General features: G+C 32.3%; 3 protein-coding genes across 4 annotated transcripts; all 3 read right to left on the bottom strand.

Moving 5' to 3' along the window:
• Positions 1-1,093: 1,093 nt before the first annotated feature.
• LOC132622236 (basic endochitinase-like) lies at positions 1,094-3,245 on the bottom strand. Its single transcript, XM_060336804.1, has 3 exons — positions 2,934-3,245; positions 2,206-2,359; positions 1,094-1,650 (listed from the first exon to the last, which is right to left on the bottom strand). Exons 1-3 carry the CDS (start codon positions 3,199-3,201, stop codon positions 1,278-1,280), a joined length of 795 nt encoding a protein of 264 aa, XP_060192787.1. The 5' UTR covers positions 3,202-3,245; the 3' UTR covers positions 1,094-1,277.
• A 4,317-nt stretch (positions 3,246-7,562) lies between these two features.
• Positions 7,563-10,051, bottom strand: LOC132622235 (protein trichome birefringence-like 34). The gene is made up of 5 exons (XM_060336803.1): positions 9,508-10,051; positions 9,262-9,433; positions 8,979-9,172; positions 8,710-8,868; positions 7,563-8,120 (listed from the first exon to the last, which is right to left on the bottom strand). Exons 1-5 carry the CDS (start codon positions 9,837-9,839, stop codon positions 7,769-7,771), a joined length of 1,209 nt encoding a protein of 402 aa, XP_060192786.1. The 5' UTR covers positions 9,840-10,051; the 3' UTR covers positions 7,563-7,768.
• Positions 10,052-14,240: 4,189 nt separating this feature from the next.
• LOC132621323 (uncharacterized) lies at positions 14,241-18,730 on the bottom strand. 2 transcript variants are annotated; one of them, XM_060335545.1, is made up of 5 exons: positions 18,516-18,730; positions 17,959-18,049; positions 16,427-16,511; positions 15,982-16,305; positions 14,241-14,415 (listed from the first exon to the last, which is right to left on the bottom strand). In XM_060335545.1, the coding sequence occupies exons 1-5, from the start codon at positions 18,547-18,549 to the stop codon at positions 14,392-14,394; spliced, it is 558 nt and encodes a 185-aa protein (XP_060191528.1). In that variant the 5' UTR covers positions 18,550-18,730; the 3' UTR covers positions 14,241-14,391. The 2 variants fall into 2 exon arrangements, with proteins under 2 accessions (XP_060191528.1, XP_060191529.1); XM_060335546.1 differs by having other exon boundaries at positions 18,007-18,049; positions 18,516-18,724.
• Positions 18,731-18,931: the final 201 nt, after the last annotated feature.

Below are 18,931 nucleotides of genomic sequence, written 5' to 3'. Positions count from 1 at the left end.
GGAAATTCATTCCTATAAATAGGCAGCTTATGGTTCATTTGTAATACACCAAGATCATTTGCTATACACACCAAAATCTCAGATAATACATCTGAGTGAGAGCAAAGTGAGGTATTCCATAGACTGTAAGAAAATAGTCTGTGAAGAAAAATAGAGTGTGAGTGATATTGTAGTGAGGTGGGAAAAATCAAAGGAGTGTTTTTCTTTTTTGAGTGTGTAGTGGTCTTTGGAGTATTTATACTCGTGACTACACAGTGTAAAATTCCTTACTATAGTGATATCAGCTGCTCCTCTTGGCCGTGGTTTTTCCCTTATTCAGAAGGGTTTCCACGTAAAATCTTGGTGTCATTATTGCTGCATTTTATTCTTGCTGATTTAATCATAACTTTGTGTTCCGCGTTTATCACTAATACCGTGAATATTATTTTTGCGGGTCTATTTTATTCCCAACAAATAGTTATGTCTCATTTTTAAACGTGGGAAAAAAAACCATATAGAAAAAGGTTAAGAGAAAAAATCTTGCATGCCACAACGAGATAGACTTTTAGATAGGCTCCGGTCAAGAAGAAGGAATGCTCTTTTTTCCTCCACTTCGAGTTTATAACTTGATCAACAGACTTATCATATTAATTTCTCCCCAGGAAAAATTGACTTTGAATTGGAAAATAAGTTAAGTGGTTATATAAGCACTAAGTGGAAAATAATATGCACATTGCCACATTAATTATCAGTTTTTTGCACCATACCGCTGTACGTCCGACTAATTGGAACCATCTTCTGAAAATGCTTTCTGTTTTAATTTCTCTTATTCGTCCTTTCTTTGGTGGAATTAATCCCGATCTTGACCATTTATTGTCTACTTACCTTTTCATAAGAAGCTCCGTTATTGTAGTCTTAAGATTTGATTAGAGTTTGAAGTTCTATGTATAGGTGGTCGTCTGATCATAAAATAAATGATAAATAAACTACTATAACGTGTTGAGTTACACTAATAGTGTGTAAAGTTCTTTTAACGTATAACTCAAATCATTTTAATAATTAATGTATTTCTCACCAGTCACTAGGCAGAGAAAACAGGAAGAGAACATACATGTAACACAAATCACTGGTATATTAATCACTGTATAACGTATACATAGATAGGCAGAGATCTTAGTTTGGATGAACCAAACTTTATTTACGCCTCATTATGGAACACGAAAGTACACACACATATTTGGTAGCAACTTTTCCAGTATAAATTAGAGGACTAACTTAGCAGACTTTATTTAAGGCGTCTACTGCCCAAAAGGCCTTTGTTTACCACAGTCCAAGTTGTTGCCAGGATCGACTCCAAGAATCTGACAGTATCTCCTGTAAAACCCAATTCTATTCTCCATATTTGGATTAGAACCTTTTCCACATTCAATTCCTCCATTGATAATGTTGGTGATTAAACCATAGCCAGGGACACGACCAGCAGATGAATCAGCTTCTGATGGTTTCCATGTACCAGTAATCACATCGTGTGCCGATGGCTTTGGTTGTTGGGGTGTCATCCAGAACCAGAAGCCTGTCTTGAATGAAATCACTGGGTCATTTGCAACAGCATCTGGATTCTGTAACAAATCCTCTCCTATGGCTTTTCCTGCTGGTCCATAGTTGTAGTTGCTGCATGTCATAAAATAATTGATAGTTGAGTAACTTGAGTTAATAATAGAGCATTCAGGGTTTAAATTCTAGGTTTCAGTCCGTAAGATTCTTAGTGTTGAACACCTTATATTTTAAGAATAATGGGTTCAAATGTACTCTTTGTTGCAATTTTAATAAATTTTTACACTGATTTATGTTTCGTATGAAAAGTAATGGATTTAGATAAAGTCAATTTCGCATCGTTGCACCGACCTCTGGTGCCTTCTATAAATTTAGATTGCATTACACTATCATATCACCTCTAGGCTCTAGATAACTACAGTTAACTACGTCCACAAAAAGTGATAATAGCAACTTGAAAACTAAGACAAGTAAAACGATAGTATTAAAGATCAAAAAACACTATTATAGCGTAAAATTATTTATATTGTTAGTGTATATAAGTTAAATTCTTACTGGGTTAGCCTTTTATACAAGTAGCCGTTCAAAACATATAGAATAAGCGACTTTAAAAATAAAATAGATAACTTGGTATAACAAATTAAAACCAAATATTATACTATATCCACTTACTAGGATATTTGGATGGGACCTCGACCAAAGTATTTTTTACCGGGAGCACAAGGCCACTGTTGATTTGCGACGCAGTAATCTGGAGGGTTGTCTCGTTCTTGCTTGAAGCAGTATCCCCATGAATATGGACCATCCGGAGCTGTTGCCCACCCCCCTATTTATCATCATAATTCATATTATGTATCTTGTGTAAGGTTAATTTAACTAGTACTATATATTAATGAGTCTCATTTTAATTTAACTAGTAGTACTATATATTAATGGGTCTCATACTTGGAAATAAGGTCAATTTTCTCATGCACATATATGTACATATATGTTTGTTGAACGTTGTTAGAAAGGTTGTGCATAGTATCTAAAAATGAGTGTCCTCATTGATTAGGAAAATTTCTCTTTTTCACTTTACAGTGAGTTATTTCTTATTAGGTTTGTAAAGAGCTGGTAAAAGATGTTGGGCATGCACAGGAGATAAATATTAGGCCCAATCCAAGTTCTGATTTCTCTTCTGATACACATGAAAATTTGTCCTCTATTCTGATATGCTGGGTTTTCTTTATTTTAATTTTTTTTTTCCTGCTAAAAGCCTAGCTAAGAGTTTGTTGAATCATGGGGTCGTTAATGACATTGTCCTTGATTCCGTATATTTTTGTCATTTTCTAACAAATGTAAAGCTAGGACACTCAAGCATATTAATTGTTGAAAGGAGTTATTAAGAAAACTATATATACCAGTAGTTTCATGAGAAGTTTGAGCCAAAAATGCAGCAATTTCCTTCTTATGAGTGTTGGTGTCTCCAGTAGTTCCAAAAGCTCCAAAGGACCTCGCAGCTGCTATAAAAGCATCATAAGTATAGAATCCTTTGGCTTGACAATTCGCATCGTTGCGATGCAATAACATTTTCTCAAACATGTCTTTACTAACAAGAGCACCAACATCTTGTGCCAATGCTCCTGTTAGAGACAAGACACTAAACAAAACCACTGCCCAAAACTTCATTTTGTTCTTAATTAAATTTATATCAAGTTGTGTGATTTGAGAGTTATGGTAAGGTTGGTATTTATAGGTAGCAGACTGAAGGGGTGGGTAGACTTTTCAAACTGAGTTTTAATGAGAAATTATGTGGGGTCCGGCGCCAAAATGACACTTTTTTGGACCTTGAAGACAAAAATGGTATGTCTCCTTTTTTTTATACCAAAAGGGGTTTTTCGTTGGTTATCCAACGAAATGTTAAGCCCATTTAACATTTCCGTCAAATGTTAAAAAAAAAAAAAAGTATTTCGTTAGGTAGGTGGCGAAATACAATTTTTTTGTATTTTTTTTGTATTTCACCATCTAACTAGCGAAATGTAATTCATTTTTTTCCTTTTTTTGTTTTTTTTAAATCCACTTTTTCGTGTTTTTTTTTTAAGTTTCCTAAAATAAAATTATGAAAATATAAATTTTTTAGGACACAAAAAAATCAATTTTCCTGATTTATTGTTTCAGATATTTTAATTAATTAAAAAAAATTCAATTTTTCATTTCTTCTCAAAAAGCAGGTTTAAATTTAAATTTGTATCAATACAATTTTAACATTTGACGGAAATACAAAAAGGAAACACAAAAAAAATAAAATAAAAAAATTGTATTTCGTTAGGTAGGTAACGAAATACAATTTTTTTTTTTTTTAATTTTTTTTTTAACATTTGACGGAAATACAAAAAGGAAACACAAAAAAAAATTAAAAATAAATAAAAATAAATTGTATTTCGTTAGGTAGGTAACGAAATACAATTTTTAAATTTTTTTTTTAACATTTGACGGAAATACAAAAAGGAAACACAAAAAAAAAAAAAATTGTATTTCGTTAGGTAGGTAACGAAATACAATTTTTTTTTTATTTTGTTTTTAACATTTGACGGAAATACAAAAAGAAAACACAAAAAAAAATAAAAAAAAACTTGTATTTCGTTACCTACCTAACGAAATACAATTTTTTTTTAATTTTTTTTTTGTATTTCGCCACCTAACTAGCGAAATGTAATTCATTTTGTTTCCTTTTTTTTTAATCCACTTTTTCGTGTTTTTTTTTTAAGTTTTCTAAAATAAAATTATGAAAATATAAATTTTTTAGGACACAAAAAAATCAATTTTCCTGATTTACTGTTTCAGATATTTTAATTAATTAAAAAAATCCAATTTTTCATTTCTTTTCAAAAAGCAAGTTTAAAAAATGAGATTCATTTTTCCTGATTCTAAAAAAACCATTTTCCAAATTTAAAAAAAAAAATAATTTGCCAGTAATAAAATGTCATAATTTACATATTTTAAAAAAAAAATTAGTATTGACCGTTAGTCAAAGGGCATAAATGAGACAAAAAAGTTGAATTGAGGGGTATTCGTAGCAAAATAGATGAATGAAGGGTATTTTTAGACCTTTTCTAACAGTTCAGGAGCATTTTTGCCATTTTCTGTTAAATTTTTAACAAAATATTTGGGAGTTGACTGAAAGCACACCACTTGTGCAAACATAACGCTCCATGTAAGAGAACATATATAGTTTTAGGTCCAAACCTAAATGTAATATACTATTTTGATCCTTTTCTCGAAAACTAAACTATAACGGCGCGGTTAAGTCCAATAACACAGTAAAATACTACGTTAAATATTATTTTTTGTACAAAGCAGTATTTTACTGCAGTAGTTTTGGAAACTTTAGGTTTAAATGTTATATTTTTGTAAGGTTATTTTAGAACTTTATATGTCGAGAAAATTAGTCAGCTTTATTTTCAAAAATTGAAACCACATAAGTGAAATTGACATTCACAGCTACATTACTTCGAAATTTTTATTTTGAAGTCTATTGCGCATCATCATATTATAAGTAAAGAAAACTGAAAATTTCCCGCCAATTTGGGGGAAAATTAAAATTGGAAGGGAAAAAAGAGGTTTTCTAGAAAATCGGCCCGGCCGCGGTTTGCGCTGCTAGATCTCAGAAAAATATGCAAAATAAAAAAAAATTGCATAAATCGGATATCCGAGCGCAAAGTTACGACTGTTTAAAGTTTCACCAATTTACAACTACTCTTTCTCCTATATTTTTTAACTATGTTTTTATCTAATTGACTTAGATTTATATTCAAAATAAAGTTATGTCTTGAAATGAAAAATTGATTTTTTTTAATTAATTAAAATATCTGAAATAATAAATCAGGAAAATTGATTTTTTTGCGTCCTAAAAAATTTATATTTTCATAATTTTATTTTAGGAAACTTAAAAAAAACACGAAAAAGTGGATTTAAAAAAAACAAAAAAAGGAAAAAAAATGAATTACATTTCGCTAGTTAGGTGGCGAAATACAAAAAAAAATATAAAAAAATTGTATTTCGCCACCTACCTAACGAAATACAATTTTTTTTTTTTTAAACATTTGACAGAAATGTTAAATGGGTTTAACATTTCGTTGAATAACCAACGAAAAACCCCTTTTGGTATAAAAAAAAGAAGACATACCATTTTTGTCTTCAAGGTCCAAAAAAGTGTCATTTTAGCGCCGGACTCAAATTATGTGGCTGCTTGATCTCAACACTTGCACTTACCTTTGATGAGTGCGACATTTGCTTACACAATGGGTCACGTTACCCGTATTATTATAATCCATTTTGGATGAATATTATGGACAAAGTTGGGAGGAAAACACTTGAGTTAGTCTTGGGTAGAATTCTTGTTACTACTAGATATATTCTTTTCTAATCAATCAGCTGTTATGACTCATATATCTTGACAAAAGGTACAACTGCTTAATAATAACACGCTTTACCATTCCTGATTGCCTACTTCAATTTGTTGTTCTTTCTTGAATAAGATAAATAAATGATTCGAGTTATATATTTCTTACGATTTGAAATAATTTAGTTTTAAACTTATCATTTCATCCTTAATGAGACACTTTTAGTCACACAAATATGTATGACGTGCTTTAGACCATAAATTTAAAAAATATTTCTTTCTTTCTTAAGCTTTCTGTCAAGTCAAATACCATCACATAAACTGGAACATTTGGAAGCAATATTATTTCAAAGATTTGTTTATAATTACTTTATAAGTGATCTAATTAGGTAAATATATTTTATTCTCTTAATGCATACTTAATCAATAGAACGCCTGTTGGAATTGACCGTTGGACTAGTTAATTAGGCAGAAGTAGAAGATAATCTTTTGTATGATAAGAAACTGCCAATGTGTCAGGATTTAGAACCCTATTAGGTCGAACGATGTATAGAGACGGCGTCCTAGATTTTCCATCACTTCTGATAGACAAATCGAAGACTACATTTTCATGTTTACACTAGCGAACTCGTGTTGATATACTTTTCTGGCTTGGACTAATCATCAACAGGGAAGTGTTTTTAATTTTTTATTCTATTAATGGGCATAAGTGTAAAACATTGAGAGTTATTTTCTTTTTTAACACGCTTCAACAATTTCTAGCGGGATTCTTCTCATTAGGTCGAACGATGTATAGAGACGGCGTCCTAGATTTTCCATCACTTCTGATAGACAAATCGAAGACTACATTTTTCATGTTTACACTAGCGAACTCAGTGTTGATATACTTTTCTGGCTTGGACTAATCATCAACAGAGAAGTGTTTTTAATTTTTTATTCTATTATTGGGCATAAGTGTAAAACATTGAGAGTTATTTTCTTTTTTAACACGCTTCAACAATTTCTAGCGGGATTCTTCTCATTGCCCCCGGACGTAACTCGGTGTCTCTATTTTCCTATTGTTGTTGCTAGCCTTTTTTCATTTTTTTTTTTTAATGACAAGGGAACCCACAGCCGCTACCCTTTGGGTGCGCACAGGGTAAACCCCGCTCTTGTGTAATAGCCCGCCTATCACACAGGAGAGATAACCCGCACTAGGCAAGCCATGTGCGACGAGCTCGACCCAGAAAGCAAATCTCCTGTTGTCGTAGGCAGGGGGTTTCGAACTTGAGACCTCCATTATGGAAGCCCCATGCTCAACCAACTGAGCCACCCTTGCGGGTGTCGTTGCAAGTTTATTTTGTCATCGTGTTTCAATCAAAAGTACCAATTGTTCATACCCCAGGGTTGGCAGATGTGTATTCTATGTTGGACAAACATGGATTACATAAGCTGATTTGAACATTATATATAGATCATTCATACATCCACCCTTGGCAATTGACGGATTGTTTTCCCCCAAGTGTTTCAGACAAATTATGGGGTGTGTACTCTGTTTCCTTTATTGAGTCATGAGGGCTTAACAACAGAAAATACGTACTCAGATCCGATATTTATGCAAAAACAATCCCTTTAACTACATGAAAACACAACTTAAAGTGAGAATCAATTACAAACACAAGTCTTGCATTCATTGATTTGGTATAAACATGTACATATAAGCTTTTTTCCCTTCAACGGCATGGTTTAGTGCTCTAATTGAGCCTGGACTATCAGTTTAGCAAAGGAATGAAATAGGGTGATTCAGTCCTTTCAAGAAAAAATTAATTTTATTTTTTTACTATTTTTGTACCAACTAGTCTTGTTCTGTACGGATCACAAGTAAAGAAGATATGCATATAAAAAGTTATTCCAAACATCAGGAACACCAGGTAAGCACCAATGTATACAATCTGCATAACTACTTGGATTTGACAATTGCTCTTTGGTCAGAGGATCCCAGTGCTTTCTGTAGATTGATGAATGGCCATCCTTTCTGTATTCAGACAATTGAGTAATGTTGAGCAAATCTACTTTGAGACCACTCTTCTCATTCAATTTCTGGATGGCCACTTCCACCAATTTCATCATTTCTGAATCTGAATCTGATCCCCAATACGCTGCATTAGAATTTGGCTCTGCTTCGTCGTAGCAATTCTGACCATTTGCCTTCCCCCAATCTTCTCCCCTGCCATTTTATGTTTCTTCATTAAATTAGTACTCCTATGACTCAGTCAGTATGCGTAAACTCATAAACTAATTGAAAGTCAAAAATGAACTAGCTATACACAAAGTACAAACCCCAAAGTCAAATTTAAAAGAAGATTCATGACATGATCTAATATCACAGGAGACTTACTCCAACACGGAACTTGACATCAGCTCCAACTTATTTATACTTATTTTCTTGGACTTGCCATCCCACCCTTGGTTTCATGTTGTAGGAGGCAATCAAAGATGCAATTAATAATTTCTTCTAGTAAGGGTTGTTGAGGGCACTGAAGTTATAAAGGTTGTTCAGAAATGGCCAAGCATCTGTAAAAATGATGAGTCCATTATACTACTTCAGGAATAGCTTAGTGGTGAGAGTATTGTCGAAACCACCATTTATCTCCTAATATGTCACACTTAATATCACTTCACTAATTTTAACAGTAAGAGCATATTGAGAAAACAGCACTGACTTCTTGTTTTTCTAAAACGTCAAATAATTTGGAAACAAATTCTATTTGCTAAATCGACTAATATTTGGGACCGAAAAAAGCAATATTATATACCTGCTGTGAGTGGGTGACAAGCTAACAAAGAAAACTTTAGTCTTGGTGCGGTTAACATGAGTTTCCAACCAATCTGCCCATGTCTGTAGCCCCAATTCGTATGTAGGCAACATCCCCAAATGTTCATACTTTGCATTTGCACTATCAAAAGATCCCCACCTGGAATTACACAAATCACTCTCATATTAATGAACACCTTACGCCTAAAATCTTGAAATTAAGGACCATAATTTCTTATGAATGGCCAAAGGTTGCAAAGATGTACTCACAGAACCTTCAAATTCAATCTCCACCATAGATAAGAATTAAAGACAAGCACATCAGCATCTTTCCAAATTCTGGCATGCTTCTCTATAGAATTGACTCTCACTATGCGCTCGTCCACACGATGATACGATGGATCGTCGCAATTTGATTCAACTAACAATGGTGCCCAATAGAAATCAATAGTAGCATTGTATTCCTTCACCAATGTTCACAAACAAAAACTAATTAGTAACTGCAATCAAACAAGTAAGATGGGGTTTTGGAGAAGCAATTATTAAAACTTACAATAGCTTTAAAGGTGACCAAAGAGCCATTATAGTGAACATACTTGAGACGATTAGGTATTTGTGACTCTAATATGCAGACCATTGAAACCCATTGATTCCTGTTGAGTGAATCTCCCACATAAACAACCCGTCTGTTCCTCAACTTCTCCAACATCGCCGTGGCATTAAATCTTTGCAAAATCAAGAATTAAAACCAAATACCCAAGAAAAAAAAAAGTAAGAGAAAAACAGAATAATACTGTACCTTGGAAGGTCACAATCATTGGGTTGCCATTTCCAATAAAGATAATCAAGATTCTTTCTACCATACTTCTCACAAGCCATTCCATCATCCATGAAAGAACACTTTGTCCCATTATAAAGAGGGATAGATTGGTTATCAAATACCCATTTCCCAGAATAGAAATTGCAGCTAGATAATGAGCTTTTCTTGGTCTCCTTCTCAATTAACTTTGGAGCTTCCCTAATCCCTCTAGACATAGACAAAGCTGTAATGACTAGAACAGCAGTAATAATTGCTATCAATAACTGAAAACTTAGCTGAATACCCATTCCCTTAATTGGTCTTCCATTCATTTTCCTATGCTTTTTCAGGCTTTTGCTTTCTTTTTTTGCGGTGGGTTTCCTCTTTGGAATTGGTGGGAAATGGAAGTAGTCATGATTGGTGTGAGATGAAAATGGGGAGCTTGTCAAAGAAGCAACCAACTAGGCTGATTATTTTGACCCCCAAGTGCAACAACCCAAATTTGGGACTGATTTGGGACCAGGTGCCTTTTGTCTCTGCAGCAATAACAAATTCCTTACTAATATTGCTTTATCATTCCCAATTTATTCGACATCCTCTTTCCACCGGCCTAAAATATTTTATAATCCCTTTATTGCATAATAAGTGGTGTTTTAGATTTTTTTTGTTTCAAAATGAGTGGTGTTTTAGAATTTCAATAAGAAATTAATTTTATTCTTTCAAACGTATTTTTATTTATAATTTTATTGTTTCAAACTTACCCTTATTTATAATTAAGAATCATTAAATAACTTTTCTTTTTCTAGGCATTAATTAAGGTAAGTTAGTAAAAACACTCATAATTTTCTAGAAGTAAGTAATTTCTTAAGAGACGTACATAAACTAAAAACACTACTTATTATGGAATGAATGGAGTAGTCAAGACCCTTTCGTTAGGGAGAAATAAATTTTTAGCCCTTTGTAAAAAAAATTTAATTTTATGATCTTTTTATAGGAGATTTTTATTTCTTCCACATGCGAGCTTTGGGGAAAAAAAATCTTCTATTCGAATTGTAAGAGGCCAAAAGATCTTACTTCCTCCTTTCTTTCTTATAATAATAAAATAATACTTCTCTTGCAAATTTAATAATTCAAATGCATTAACCATTCAATTTGAGTATTTTAATATGATATTTTTGTAGTAATTCCTCCTTTCTTTGTTATAATAATAAAATAATACTTCTCTTGCAAATTTAATAACTCAAATGCATTAACCATTCAATTTGACGATTTTAATATGATATTTTTTATTAAATTACTATAAAATATGATTATTAATTTAATACTTTAATTTAAAATAATATTTAAAATTTCATATGAATCACAGAAGAATAAATTGGCACTACTGTAATTGAGCAAGATCAAGGAGGGAGCAAGTGCTTTTGGACCTTTATTGAAAGCGAAAGTATCTCTCCGATCTGGGTATGTGTGTAAATTATTAATGACGACTGTCGACTCAATACCTTGTCAAAGTGGCAAATGAAAATTGAAAAGGATTTCCTTTACAATAAATAAAAAGTTGTATTCATTTATTTCTTTTCTTTTCCTTATTTTTTCTTCTTTTAATGATTTCGATTTAAAGTTTGAACAAATGCATATTTTAGATCTCTACGTTTGCGAAAGTTTTGAAAACACTATTCCAGAGGAGGAATAAGATAAAAAAATTGGTTGTGAACATGAGGTATCATAATAAACAAGATAATTTTCTCTATATTCCTTTCTCCTCTTGTACGAGTTACTTCTACTAATCTTCTGATCGTGTTAAATTTACAATTATCTGAATTGATCTATAATTTCCCAAATAGTGACTTCAGCTTATGTGCATTGCTATACAAAAAGAAGAAAAAAATCTTTTTTAAATGTCGGAGGAATCTTGAGTTTCTGTTAGTATCAAATTTTACTTATTGTTCTATTTTTTTCCCTTGTCATTTTTGGGTAGTTTCTTGTGTAATCATCGTATTACAGAGAACAAAAGTTAACTCTTTTGATCTTTCTATTCCTTCGGGGCCGTTTGGTTTAAGGGATTAGGTGAGTTATCTAATATATCATGCATAACCCAATTGGTATAACTCTTAATAGTTCTAATTTCTTTGTTTTTTTTATATAATAATTTATTAAAGGGAAAAAGGTTAAATTTACCATCCAACTATTGTTTATAGTTTAAATTTACCCTTTGTTAGAGTTTTGGTTCATATTTATCCCTTCCGTTAAGAAACTTGTTACATTTATCCTTGTTACTAACGGATCGCTGGCTAGGAGCCCTTATTTTCCACATAGATGTCATGTGTATCTATAACATACCAATTGAATTTTGCCATATAATTTTCTTTTTCTATCAAAAAAAAATACAATACCTAATCTCCTTCCCCATCAAACCACCAACTCCCCTTCTTCTTCTCCGCCACGATCACCGCCATCCACCGCTGCCAATTAATTTAGTAAAAGTTAACCCATTACTTCCCCACTTGGTATCTTCTTTCTTTTTAATGAAGGATCTATTGATGATTTTTTTTTTTTTTTCTTGTTTGTTGTCTGCAAGAGGCTTTAAGACATCAAAAGAAAGAAAAACGATTTAATGGTGAAGTGGAGATTGCATTTCTAATAAGTAAAAGTAAATTATATGGGAATAATAATATCCCTCCACAAATCTAACACACATGGCTTCTTCTTCTTCTTCTTCTGATAGACTCCAAATGTAAATGCTTCTGCAAAAGGGGAAAAAATAATTACTAGTACATTTACAGCCCGAATAATGTGGTGAGAAGCTCTTGCATCCAAATTTTAATCCAAAAATCTACCACAAAGAGCAACATAAAGAAGAACAGATTTTTTCACATACCCGAAAATTAAATATACCACGAATGTGGTAATAAGCAACAAATAAATGATTTACTTACAATGCTGATACAACTCTCCGGAGCTACTTCAAGTTTCGATTAATCAGATTCCAGAACTCCGATTGGAAACATAAATTATGCATAAATTAAATCTTCAATCACTTCTATCTAATGGGTTAATTTTTAGTAAATTAACCAGCGGCTGTGGAGGGTGGTGGACGGCGGTGACATTGGCGGAGAAGAAGGGGAAGTGGTGGTTTGATGGAAGAGAAGATTAGGTATTATATTTTTTTTAATAGAAAACAAATATTACATGGCAAAATTCAATAGGTATATCATAAAATAAAAGAAAAATTATATATACACATGGCATTTATGTGGAAAATAAGGGCTCCTAGTCAGCATTCCGTTAGTGATAAGGGCAAATGTAACAAGTTTCTTAACGGAAGGGGTAAATATGAACCAAAACTCTAACGAAGGATAAATCTGAACTATAAACAATAGTTAGAGGGCAAATTTGACCCTTTTCCATTTATTAAAGTACCTTATATAAGTTTTTTTCTTCATTACGATTGTATAACACGTACCAAAGAAAAAATCTTATTAAAAATATTTTGAAAGATGCGTTGATCAATTTCAGTTGAATTTGGGGGGTCAAAATGAACAGGGTTGGAAGAATCATACTTTTGATAAGATAATTTTACCGCTTCTATTTACCTACGTTTGCAGTTTTACTTCAAGCTTCAACTGGGTCCTGAACTCGCTCAGGACAGAGAAGTCCTTGAAAGTCAAGAGTCGAGACGTTAATCTTAGTTAGGCTTTTACGAGTTCTCTGATTATTTTTCTACAAGTTCGGCATGTTTGAAATGTCTATGTACATTTAGGAGCCGTTTGGACATGATTTCATCTCATCTCATGAGATGAAATCATGTTTGGACATGCAATTTAGATTTCTTAAGTTGTAGTTTTTTTTTTATAAACATAAAGACCCCACAAGTTGTGAAAACCATCAAAAAAATTTCAATTCTCATACAATCTTACCAAATGAGAAAATCATAAGTTCATAATAAAATTAATACGCTACTAGAAGACCTTTCTAAAAAATATAACATCAATTGATCAAACTTTAGTTCAATAAAAAGAAAAATTTAGCATGAATAGTAATGTAACGACTCTTTAATATAATCCTCCCACATGATAAACATGATTGATAAATATATTTTACCAACTTGCATATTAATATTTAATACAAATGGTTGGTAAACATGATTGCTAAATATATTTACCAACTTATGGGTCTTTTTTTATAAAATATAAACATATGGGTAAAATTTTACATTTATATTTTTTGAAATCATGATTTAAAATCTCAAATCATGTCTTTTTGGATGATTTGGGATTTCATCTCATGAGATGAAATCAGAGATGAAATCGCATGTCCAAACGCTAATTTCATCTCATGATTTCATCATGCTACAAAAAAAGATGCAATTCGCGGAGGTCAAAAGTGCAACTTGCAGAAGCTTATAACCTCCGCTATTTGCTGTCACGGAGGTTCACCAAACCCCTGCCATTAACGCCGCCCCAATCAATTTGCCGCAGCTTACTGCGAGGGTTTGCCCAACCTCCGTGACAACAAATAGCGGAGGTTATAAACTTCCGCAAATTGCACTTTCTGTCTATGGTACATTTTGGGTACAAGGGAGGTTACAAACCCTCGGAATTTACTATAACTATTTGGGTTTAAACCCCCACACTTTTAGATATATTCTAGAATAGATATATTTGTTACAAAAAACAACTTTTCGAACTTTTTTTTAATACAAATATGAATATTTTAACACTAAAACCAGAATATCAAAATTGAGAATTATCAACATTCCATTAAAGCATACAAAATACTAAGACAAGTAAATGTCATCAACTGAAATCGTCAAAAAATCCACTTTAGTCAACTAATCATATTACATCATTACTAGAGCTAGAAAATCTTGAATCCATGGATCCGCTAGCTGCTACCTACGTCACTTGGCTGCAAAGAAAGAGAGATTTGTGAATACATTACCCGAAAGATCGGATAATTAAGAAAAACAGGGATCACCGATACAACAAAATTCAGAGCTTGGTATACAATTGGGTTATTGTAGCTGAAATGAAGTAGCTGCCAGCTTAAATCATGCAAATTCAAACCAAAATATGAATTTTGGTATATAACAGTACCACAAATACAGAGAATATGGGAACCAGAAACTAATCCACAGTAAAGGACACAACTAAGGATAGTACAAATAATCAGTCACCACATTTTTAAGCAACAAAGACTTTTTCCAGTAGCCCACAAGCAAATAGGCAATGCCATTATATTAGTAGCTATGTGAATCTCCTTAGGTTTGAATTATATCAACTATCAAATCATCAGCTTCATTTCTTATGCAGAATCCATATGAACTTGATTAGAGGTCAATATTGTACCTATATAAACTGGAAAACACAAATACAAAATACTAGTAGTGGAAAATCTGAGTCTCAACACAAGATGGAGTAGCTACTTTTTATTACATGTCTATTAACTGAAATTATAAGTATGCATTAAAATTGGCTTTATTAAGGTAAATACACATTGACTTACAAGATCAAACCGTCCGGTCAAGGACAAGAAAGAAACTGCGATCAGAGAGAAGAATAAAAACAACGATATTTTTAATAAGGTTGTTGTAGTAGTTTTCTTCTTCAGATCCCATCGCTGAATTATTTTGAGAAGCATCTAGCCTTAGCACAAATTGTTTCATTGATTTCTAATTCCTCTCTTTCATGATCTCAGGCACAACTATATATGTTACTATATTGCTATACACCTATCCTAAAGCTATCATAATTCAAGACTTTAAAGACCTGAAGGCTTTTTCTGCTTGGTCTCCTTTAAGAAGATTCAAAATAAAACATCAGTTAGTCGTTAATTAGTATAATAATTATAGTATAATACGTTAAGATCGTGCTACAACATTGCCGTTTACGTAAGTTAGTCTTTATAAATTAGTTTCTAAACAACTCTTCGTGGCAATACAAACCAAACATGCAATTATCAACACACCTGTTCTGAAATTCTGCCACTTTGATGGAATCAACATCTTATTATGAATGTCTTTTCTAATGGTTTCATAATTCCTACTTCCTGAAATTTTTAGCAATACCATGAACGATAGTACGTGCTACTGCCTTACGAGGAATAATAAAAAAAAAGGAATAGCAGTAATGAATTCAGATTCTTAAACATGGGATACAAAACTCAGATTTTCATACTCAAACATACTATTTATGCACTAAAAGAAACAGATGATTTAAATGCATCTCTTTTATGTCAAAACAGAAGATAAAGAAACAATTGTTGTTTTTGCTAAACAGATGTTAAATTTCTGGTCAACCTTAGGACACAACAAAAGTAATTAATAGCAGGAACAAAAAGTTATGCACATTTAGAAAAACCCTTCCTAAATTAAGTAGAAAACTAAAACCTCGTAAGTGGGCAATCAAGCAAATTGTAGGGAAGTGAAGAGCCCAGTAAATCAAGCAGAAAATTAAAATGAGCAAATTGATTTACCGTTGTAGGAGGTGAACCAAAGATCCCAGCAAACTGTTCTGGTATTGACCCTTCCTTCATTATCATGTAGGCTTTGAAAGTATTCAACAATTTATTGTACTTGTCTTGACATCCGAAAGAAGAACATCCAACATCATTACTTGGAATTCTAATACCACCAACACGAGGTTTTGTTTGTTTAAAATGAGTGCTTGGAGTAGCTCCTAATCCCAAATATCTTACCCTCCCAGAATGCTCTTTTCCTAGCACCTTACCCACAGCATCGTTGGGAGAAATTTCAGACTCATCCACAGTACTTTGACTCACTGCTAGCTGAAATTTTTCCTAAATAAAACGTACATAATTGAAAAAATTTGGGTCAACAATATACCAACATGAAAATATAATAATAAAATAAAAGCAACTACAAAGGCATGGATAGAATTTAATTCAATAAAACAACTACCTTAATATGTGGAAAAACGCAGCTAACAGTGCAATGATACAAGGTCCACAAACTAATCCTGTCGGCTTTCAATATATTGGCAATCCTATTAAAACAAAACAATCAGTTTCTTTATCATTTGTAAACCAAACCAAAAAGAAACTTAGTAGACAAATTACATATATTATATCCTTGCAAGAGAAAAAGATGCATAAAGATTAGCGAGAGCGGAAAAAAGAAGAAGCAAACACTTCATATCAAGAAATTGTAACTAATTCTTTTAAACAGAAAGTTACAACTAATCCAAGTAGTTTTCCTCATATCTCTTCAAAAACCCGTGCAGTATTTTCCAGCAACCTCTCAATAACCAAAATGGATTGCAACAATTCAGTTATGATTATCAACATATTGACACATATACTTGAGAAAACCAAAGCTAAAAGAAAGCTTCTCCATATCAAGTTACTTCAAATAAATAAAGCAGCAATAATTTGATGTTTCCAAAGACACACTTAATGGAAAGAACAAGTTTTTCTCCTCTTCAATAACTACTACTGCATAAAGAATAAAAAAAAAATCTAGTCCATTATTCTGCTCACCAAAGAATTCTGCGAATGCCAAAATTCAATTCGTATATGCCTGTTAACTTTTATCTTACGTTTCTGCAAATTCATCTAAACATTGTGGCATTGTTAACCTTTACTATCTAATGTCAACTGTTACTCCAACATCTACGTTGTCTGATTTGGAAACCTAATTCGATAGGCAAGGGTACATTTGAGGAGGCTTCTTCACCTTAGTGCAGATATCTTATTTAATAAGATCATACTTTGTTATGTCAATAGAAGAAAGGACAGTTACAAAAGTCATTTACCTTGATTGGTATATTCATAAAATCAAATCTCTACATTTTACGACGTAAACTATCATAAACAACCTGCCACCAGCATTGATAACCATTGAAGGTGTAAATAAAATATCAGAATTGTGGTTTTAGAAATGTTGACACATAATTGTGAGATTGATAGTACTATAGTAGCAATCAAATGAGTGAATTTCTCCTCCACACATTTAAGAATGCAACAATAATCATTTCCATCCTAGTCCTTGCCACTGCAGGCACACAACAAATAACATCTGGAAACTTCGGCTGATGAATTATCAGTCTGGATCACTACTCAATAAGGTAAAGTTGCTTAATTGAAAGGATTATTTACACAAACATTTGTTTAATAATTTTATTTGGTCAAAGTCGTGATTTCAATGCTCAGCATGAATGTGCAATTAGGACTATTTTCATAGGGGTAACAATGCAATAGTTTCACCCGAAGCCTAGTCCGGAAATACTCTTGATGAAAGAACAATAGAAAAGCATGTGCATCATACATGTTGAGATTATTTTGTCAAACCCAGAACAAAATCAGTCCAGCTCCTAGCTCATCAACATCCATTTTAGCATGCCAAGCTCTAGTTTTCGGATTCAAATTATAGTTACACTTACTCCTATCAATCAGCCCATAATTACACAAGTCAAGCAAGTGTACAACACTAACCTGTGAAGAAGATGAAACAAGTGTACAACACTAACAAGTGTACCATACCTAAAATACAAATAATACCTAAAATTGCAAAATCGAACAATACCTGTGCAAAAAGATGAAGTAAATCGAAGCTTAAAATACGAACATAAAGTCTTTCTAGATTTCTAATTAAATTGAAGCAGAAATCTAAGATCGAAGTAGAATCTAAACATAAAACTAAAATCAAAGTAAATACAAACCTAAAGCTTCGTTCAAAATCGCAGTAAATCGAAGCTTCGTTCTAAAATCGAAGCAGAAAGTTAAAATCAAAGTAGAAAACTAAAATCAAAGAAGAAAATCAAAATCAAAGAAAACAAGTTTCAAATTTCGAACAAATTTCAAATCAACATCGAGAAAACCACATGCAATTCAAAAACACGCAAAATTCACACAAAAATGAAATTTGATACAAAAAAAAAAAGAGGAAAAAAATGAAGCAAAGCTAAATTCTACTTAAAATTTCATAAAAAAATAAACCTTAAGAAAGAGGCAATTGAAGAAGAAGCAAAAAAAAAAAAAAATACACTTACCGGTAAAATAGATGCAATTAGTGAGAAGAACCATGAAATAATTTTCTCTTCTGCTAGAGTGAGAAGGAGAGCGAGACGAGTGAGAAATATTTTGGGTGAAAAAAAAAAAGAGGGAAACAAAAAAGCTTGGTTTTTTTTTTTTTTTTTTTGTTAAATGCCGCGCTTTTTTATAAATAAGATAGCGGAGGCTCCGAACCACCGCAAGTTGATATAATTTAGCTGAGGTTAGACTGACCCCGCTATTAAACCTCTTTTTATTTTAAGTTGTTTAAATCTCCAATAAATTATGTATCTAGCGGGGTTACAAACCTCCGTTAAATTATTATAATTTAGTTTAAATATGGCGCTCTTTTTTTAAGGTTGTGGATGTTTACAACCCCTGCTAATTACATAATTTCATGGGGGCTCTTTTAATC

The sequence above is a fragment of the Lycium barbarum genome, chromosome 12 (assembly GCF_019175385.1).
Source record: "Lycium barbarum isolate Lr01 chromosome 12, ASM1917538v2, whole genome shotgun sequence".
Classification (NCBI taxonomy): domain Eukaryota; kingdom Viridiplantae; phylum Streptophyta; class Magnoliopsida; order Solanales; family Solanaceae; genus Lycium; species Lycium barbarum.
Note: the sequence above shows the minus strand (reverse complement) of the source record. Positions and strands in the feature narration are given on the sequence as shown.